The 8,139-nt window shown below is 37.3% G+C and overlaps 1 protein-coding gene across 1 annotated transcript; it reads right to left on the bottom strand.

Annotated features, from left to right (window-relative positions):
• Nucleotides 1-1,303: 1,303 nt before the first annotated feature.
• sigmar1 (sigma non-opioid intracellular receptor 1) lies at nt 1,304-4,877 on the bottom strand. Its single transcript, XM_036529750.1, has 4 exons — nt 4,493-4,877; nt 2,364-2,564; nt 1,975-2,067; nt 1,304-1,640 (listed from the first exon to the last, which is right to left on the bottom strand). The coding sequence occupies exons 1-4, from the start codon at nt 4,635-4,637 to the stop codon at nt 1,411-1,413; spliced, it is 669 nt and encodes a 222-aa protein (XP_036385643.1). The 5' UTR covers nt 4,638-4,877; the 3' UTR covers nt 1,304-1,410.
• Nucleotides 4,878-8,139: the final 3,262 nt, after the last annotated feature.

Raw genomic sequence — 8,139 nt, 5'->3', positions numbered from 1 at the left:
TAGTACTCACCTTCCAATTAGTGCCTACTTGTATGTGCAAGTGTATTGGAGGATTGCATGTCACATTTGGGCTCTCCTGCATGACTGCAGTGGTTGTTACAGAGAAATTAGCTTAATGTGCAATTGGCACTTCTGAAATATTCCATAGAGGGGGGGAAACCAGTAATGCATTAATACACAGTTTTTAAAATGGAAGTCTACAACATAGCCTCAGTGCATCACTTGTGATTTTTGTTTAGTTTTAAGGTACATATGAGCTCACATATTGGCCTGTATAAACATGGACAGAAAACTGTCGTCTTTCCTAAACCATTCACAGCAGCTGCAAGTTTAACATATTAGCAATATCATTTTTCCAACCTAAAAAAGGCAACAAAATTTTAGGCAGCACAGAACAGATGTAGCTATAAACAATATATAATTTAGGCTATTCAATCAGTGGAATCCTATGCTGAGAATTTATCAGCAAATCAAAAAAAGCTTCTCACAACACCACATCCATATTTTAGTATCCACTCCAATGCAGTATAGTTGTTATTGCACTGAACACATTTAACTGATACTAGAGAACTGTTTGGTTACCTTCTTATTGGCCTGGTTCAAGGCAATATCCACTAAGAGGACAGTGTGGCATTACCATCACATCCATGGTGTGTAAATGTAATATGCTTACCAACAGGGTACATATGTGACACATGTATTTTTAGGCTGAATAGGCTATCCAGAATGGAGAGGTCAATGGTGAGAAGTGTTTGAGATGATATGGGAAAACTGATGCAAAAAAGAAGCAAAAGGAAGAAAAGTACAAAATGGTCCAAGTTTAGCCATTTATTTTATGGTCATGTGAATTTCTGTCTGAACCATCTCACTTCAAATGAGTTCATATGGTACAGACACCCCAAAAAAGGCCCAGCTATACTGTATATGTATGCCCCACCAACTTGGTGGATTGCATACCCACCATCCTGATCCTGCTATGGACTGTCAAGCCTCATGTTAATTCCTGCATTTAGTGCTCAGTGTTTGTGCAACAAACATTTAATTCATATTTCTGATGTTGGTCTTGGCAGGTTACATCATAATTAAATGAATTAATTATGTTACAACAAGAATACTACAGGCTCATGTCAGTTAGTGTCCAGACATGCACAGAAACATACCCCACTACATTATGTTAATGTGGTGTTTCCCTAGAGAGATGAGAAGGGGACCAATATAGCATTAGTTCTTTATTTAAGTGAGACACTGTTGAACTGTTTATTCTGAAAACACTTAATAAACTTGTCTGATATTGGCCCCCCCATACACACATCAGTGAGAAACATTTTATTGTATTTTAGTCCATTGACATCATGACTCATTAAAAAACATAGAGACAAGCAGATCTGCTACAACAAATCAGTGCATGTTTCAAAATACCCCAGCTTCAATAAGGAAGGTGTTGGCCTCAAGAAGCAAGGCTTTCATGTAGACTTGAACTGTGTAAAAAAGTGTCAGGAAGTCCTGTGTGCTGAAGACGGTATCTGCAAGGGCAAAGCCTAGTGTTGACGGGATGAAGCCTCTGCCGTACTCCACCATCCATGTCCCTGCACTCCACTGTACCGATGTGGCCTCTCCAATTTTGTGCACAATTGAGTCACCTGTGGAGAAAAGCAAGAAAATCTTACTGCATCAAACAAAGAAACTCAAAATGTACTGTATTCTCACTGGAATCAGACTACTACTATAGGTGACTTTATCAGTAATTCTTATAAATGGAGTGCAGTGTTGCTAGGTACTGTTACCATAAAATAACTTTTGATTGCATCATTTATTTTTGGAAGAACTGAGAATTTTGAAATGGGACACAGAAAATCAGAAAATCTATATGGACAGGATTCCTTTTAAAGGAGGATTCTTGTGCATCATTCTTGTGTAATTCATACTTCTTGTGAATCAATAGCAAAAGATGGAAAGTATTCTGAGAAGTCTAACCTGGGTAGTACACTTCACTTTTTGTTGTCCCCTCTTTCCACTGCCGAAATGTCCCAGAGATTATGGTGTCTGATATTTCAGCCCAATAGCGTCCTGGGAAATAAAACTTTCTCTAACACATGAACAGCATCCAACAATAACACAACAAACCCATCTAAGGATTTATTTAATCATATGCACATGCTCATACTGCAAAGTTGCTTAGGGCAAGAAGGTCAAATCTGAATCACTAGTTTCTCTTAGTGGCATCATGTTTTAGCCACTTGTATAGATTTGTATCACTCAGAATATCAAACTACCATAAAATCAAAACATTTTAAAGACACATTTCTCAGTTCATCTACAATCTCTGTAAATAAATAAATGTACGATCAAATGTACATAATCACCAGAGTGTCCACTGGTATCCACCGCTGTGCCAAAGAGCAGAACATACTCTGTTAGTGAGGCATGGAGCAGACACATGGACCCCATCCACCCTCCCGCGTTCACAAACACCCACTGCAGATCCTCATCAGGCAGGATGTGACCTGGATATCTCCGGCGCAGCTCCACTACAACTTTCGTGAATGCTTGCTCATGATCTTGACCTGGTAGCAGGTAAAAACAGACCACATGGAAACACTTAGTGCAGGAATGTGCTGTTTTACCCTTGTTATGCAATCTGATATACAGTGGAGATAAGATGATAATATAGCCTTTAACAGCTGTCCATCATGTATGATTTTTAAAAATCATTGGAGTTGCAGATACCGAAATGAAACAAAAACAGTGTAGACCTTTTAATAACCCTCCCCCCTCTTATCAGTGCATTGTAGACGGAAGGTCTACACATGCCAAAACTCACTGTTCATTAGTTGATTTAAATTCACATTTTATATCTGCTGGTTGAGCAACATGGCAGCCTTCAGATTTAAGTTTGTTATCTTTCAGAGTGGGGGCTGTTAAATTCGATTTTTCTCTCTTTTCCCCATTCATGACTTCTGGTTTCAAACTTGAGTACTTGTGACTCGGACTTGAGGTTAAGTAACTTGACTACAACACTGTAACATGGAAGTCTTTTCTGTCAGATAAAACGGTATATGCTAGCTAGCTTGACACAAGGCCAGAGTAATGTTAGCCATCTTGAAACTATATAGCCTATACAAATCTAACCTGCGAGCTAACGTAAACGAGTTGCATATTCACAAACAACGTTAACGTTTTAGTTAAATTAGTGTTTTTTTCTCAAACTGGAACAACCATTTATACCTACCTAGCCAATGAGCTGCATAATCACAAAGTTAAAGTTAACTATTGTCTCACTTCAGTACTATTTCTGTTATCACTTGAATGTAGCATTCGCTGGAGTTTCAGCATAACTTGTTCCTCAACTTAATAGGCAGTCGATTGTGATCTACTACTTCTACAGGTCATGGGAGGGAAGCTGGCAAGGCCATTCTAAAAAATGATCAATTGCAAAATCTGCTAAAGGATAAATACAACTTTAATTCAAATATTTTATGTACTATTCTCTCATAACATCAAATTGTTTGCTTGTCTTGTCCTTATGTTACAGGGTCTCATAATTTTCTACAGCTTTTCTCCGGCCAAAAATTAGGCCGTAACAATGTTAGTTCTTAGTATTTCCAAAGTAAAACCACGCGATGTCCACTATACATTCATCTCCGTACAGTAGCTGCACGTTTGCGTAGGCTTCATTTGCTTGAGTTACATGGTTTAAAATGTTGCTAATACTTTGTTACGTACTAATGAAAAACTGTTTCATAGATAACACTTGTCAAATAAAACTCATAGTCAAACCTAAACTGAAACTCAGGTTGTACACCCCTTACCTAAGTATTTATACTGCATAAACTTTTGACGTTTGATCTGTAGTATCAAATTTACGATAAACAAAATGTAAAGTACATAGTACTGTAGCTAAAATCATTTTACTAATAGTCCATGTTGTTTCTCTTATTTAGACATTTGAACAAGAATAACCAAGCAGGCTGAAGGGACCTTTGATTAAAGAACAAAGACCGCTATAACTGGGTTCTCTCGTATGAGTCGTTTCATTGAAAAACTTTTGCGTACGACTGATTTCATTTAACGTTAATTGCTCATACGAATTCTGAGTGGAGAAGACATGATGTTACTATGGAGGCTAGCAAGCTATTTGGGTATTAGCCAGCAGCTAGGAGTCTATGTTTGTAGTTACTTCAGCTAACTAAGCAGCTGAACTTGGCAGCTAACGTCAGCTAACTATCTGGGGAAAAGCCATCATGTTCTATAGTATGTAACTAGTCTACATCAGGCTTGCTGGACTGGTCTAACTACCTTCCAACAAAGCTGGTGTTCATATAAGGTCTAAGATTAGCTAACATTAATTAACTTGGCAAAACTAAAAGTCTTGCAGCAAACAGCTTATTAGTAACCACCTGAGAGAAGCATAAGGTAAAGTTAGTTAACGTCAGCCATCTTCAAAACATTTCACGTTAGCCAGGTAACAGCGTGTAAACAAAACTGTACTTACCTGAATATTGTTTAGCCAACTTAGCGACATCTTCCTTGTTAAAAATATATTGCTTATTTGCCATCCAGTACTGCAAGTACACCAATGTGAATACGATGAATCCAACCACCACCACGAGTTTTATAATTCTACTAGTAAAAGACATTACTCGCTAAACCTTAGTTGCACAGCAGCTGTTTCTGACAGTCCCGCGAAAGGCACGTAGAACCGGTGTTGAAAACGTTTCTCTGCACAGTCTTCAGTGTTTCCGTCCGGCATTGAAACACGTTTCATTGATTGCCTTTGGCTTTGACCATGCATACAACCACTCAAGAGTGTAGACTTACACGAACCGCATGCGCAGAAGTACATGGAAAGTCATGGTTGCGTCCCAATGTATCCTTTTCTCGACTGCTACATGGTCACATCCTCTGTGACCCGGAAATCCATTACCGGTCGCCCTCTTAAGGACGATTCCAGTTCTGTAGGAGACATATCAAGGAGGAAAGATATTTATGGTATTATTTCTTGGTCACTGTCACCAAACCACCAAATTACCACTATTAATCAGCATTACGTCGTTCAATTCAATCACCAATATTTCATTAGGTATATTTTCCATTTTTCCTGCTACAGGGCACAAATAAAACCAGAAAGTTTATATTGTCTGTCACCAGATGGCAGTGGAGCTTAAGACATAACAGCATTTATACACAATGTCTGGATCAAGATCTTTTTGTAATCATATAAAGACAGTTGGAATCTCAAACTACTGCCACCATTAGAAAGAACTCCTTTCTGCTTCCATTCAATGTGTCATCAGCCTCTTGTAGATCGCATGTACAGTACAGTATACATGCACTATGTATATGTAAGGCACAAGCTTCTTTTGGCTTTCAAGACATCTTAATGTTCGCTGAAAGGGCAGATCTTTTGATTAGCTGCAACAAGCACATATGCTACCATAAAACACATGGAAAGGATTTCTGATGTTAAGTAATATTATTCACAAAGACAATTTCTTTCTTTAGTCTGGGACTTAAAAGTTAACACCATGAAACAAAAATTCACCTTTGCTGGCTTATGGAGGTACTGTAGACAGTTTTTGGGGGTCATGTTCTGTATGGATAGGCAATAAAGTTGAATTTGATCAGACTTTTAATTTGTGGATCCTGAGTTTTGTTTGACACCCAAAAAATTCAGTTTCAGTCTAGTTCAATAAATATTGATAAATAAATAAAAATTTAATATTAAATAATTTAATATCGATAAATAAATTGATATTGATACTGATGAATATTGATAGATTGATAAATATTGATAAATATATAAAAATTTAAATGTCACTTGGGAGCAGGTACTGATTGTGTGATCTGTATGCATTGTTATGTAGTGTTTGTCTTTTTTTTTTTTTTTGTTAAGAAAAATAGAAGATCATTAGTTCACTTTGTCCAGACATTTTGAGAGTTAATTTACCCTCAAACCAAACAACTGAACTCATTAAATGAACAAATAAGCAATTTTCAGTTACTTTTGTAAAGGTTTTGTGTAAAACATTCTTGGGTAATGACAAAGAAGAATACAAAAATAGAATACAAATTATGAGAACTTCATTAACAAGGTCATCACAATCTTTCAATTTGACAGTGGTTGTAAAAATGTCTTGCTATCCTTAAGTGAAATGAATGATGTGACATTTTTTAAAAAAACAGGGCTAAATAGTTCATCAAAATCATTACCTTGACTAATGTACTCTATTATTGGTGAATAAGCAAAGACAAAATGTATATCATTCAAATACCATTTATAATAGCCATCACCCAAACATTAATTTCCAAAATGTTGTTAATTTCAAATCAAAATTCAGAGAAACTGTCATCATGAAGTGATGCATCCAAGAAGCAACCACACATGTGGGTCTCTGGTCTTCTCTGAAATCCTTGAATGTTTGAAGGCAATGGTGATGATCTGATGATTTGATCTGAAGATACAAATCAGATCCAGTGTAAAAACTGAGAAATAGAGAGAGGGACTGCGTGTCAGACTGTCTAAATTATGTAGTTACCTCCTGGCAAATGTTCTCCTTCTATAAATTGATGGTAGGCAGGAGAGAAAGTGGCTGCACTGTTTCATATACAACAGCAAAGTCCTTCAGCTCCTTGCTTACAGGACCGAATATGAATGCCCACTGTTAACAATGCTGCAGGTGTGGTCTAGTTTGGAGGCGATCAGACAGGAGGTCAGATTTCAAGTTTTCCAGTGTTTGGACTGGTGAATATTAGTGCAGCTGAGAGTCAAGGAAAGAAATGAATGTTTAAGGTTCCCTTCACACAAATGCCAATCAGAAAAAAAATTAAATATCAAAGGAAAAATAAACAAAAAATAATTCAAAACTCCCTTTACAGGATCCCGCTGGTTCTCAGCTTTAGTCCGGTTCTCAGTACATACACAAAAGGTCTTTTATAGCCGACGCCCCTGACAGAGGTTGTTTCGTTGATGTTGCCCAGGTGCACTGGCTCCTTCTGTGTTGGACAGGGTGTGGACGTCTTTCCCTCACCATTCCCCATAGAGAGACATGCCACAGGCAGGCTCTTGAATCATTTTCTGGAGAGTCATTTCTGGCAGGATTTCTTTGTCATATGTTCACCATTGGCATTTATGGATGTTAAGTTACAGCAATTCCTGTTGGTAAACTGTTAAAATCTGATTGACAGGTTCACTCCGATTCTGTTACACATTTGAAGTTTCTCAGTAAGGTCACTCTTAACCCATCCAAAAGTAGCTTGGTTCAAGAGCACAGGAGAAATTTTTACAGGAAAGTATTTCTCTGCCAAGTGAATGCAAAAATCCATCTGCCACATCCCCAGAGTTGTTTTCAAAAGTTGTGGCAAAGGAAAGGCACCTACAAAGCATTAAGGACTTTATGCCACAACTCAGAAGGAATGTCCTTGAGATGCTATTCTTCATTATATTACATCTCATGCTTTCCATCTGGAAGTAGAAGCTGTATTTGAATTGCCAAGTTTCATCACAAAAATGTGTGATTAGTTCTCACGACTGGGTCTAACTCTTACACTGTCATAATCACAAAGGCACTGTACCTGCATTATAGTTACATTTCATTCACTTGTGACCCTGCTCCTCTTGGCTCCCCTGTCTCTGTGCTGCCTGCCCCTTGCTGCGTTGCTTGAAATGCCTAATATGACCACTACATCAAAATAGAATAGACTGGTGAACACTGTATGGGCTATGCTAACTACACTGAAGAAAATATGCAGTCTATGAATTAGCTTTGAGAATCTTTATAAACTGTGAGTGAACTTTACTAACTTTACCTACTAAATTGTCCCCAGCTGAGTTATAATTCAACTCTTACTACTTTGACCTGTGACCTCTGACCCCAATATGCACAGTTTGGCACTCTTTAAACATATCTGTTTTACAATTGCTTTGTAGTTGTCCAGGATTCACAGTGATTAAAAAACTTATATAGAATTTATGTTTTTTACATTAATGTTCTAACAGTTTAAGTATTTCTGTTTTGTTTGCAAAAATGTTTATACTGACACATACTGCTTGAATTCTGAACCACATCACTTGAAACATGTATCTTAAGATGAAGATAAAGATAAAGACGTTATTAAGTATGTTATTAAACCAACAAACAT

This window comes from Megalops cyprinoides, chromosome 5 (genome assembly GCF_013368585.1).
Source record: "Megalops cyprinoides isolate fMegCyp1 chromosome 5, fMegCyp1.pri, whole genome shotgun sequence".
NCBI lineage: Eukaryota > Metazoa > Chordata > Actinopteri > Elopiformes > Megalopidae > Megalops > Megalops cyprinoides.
The sequence above is the reverse complement of the archived record's forward strand: the minus strand, read 5'-3'. Positions and strand labels throughout refer to the sequence as shown.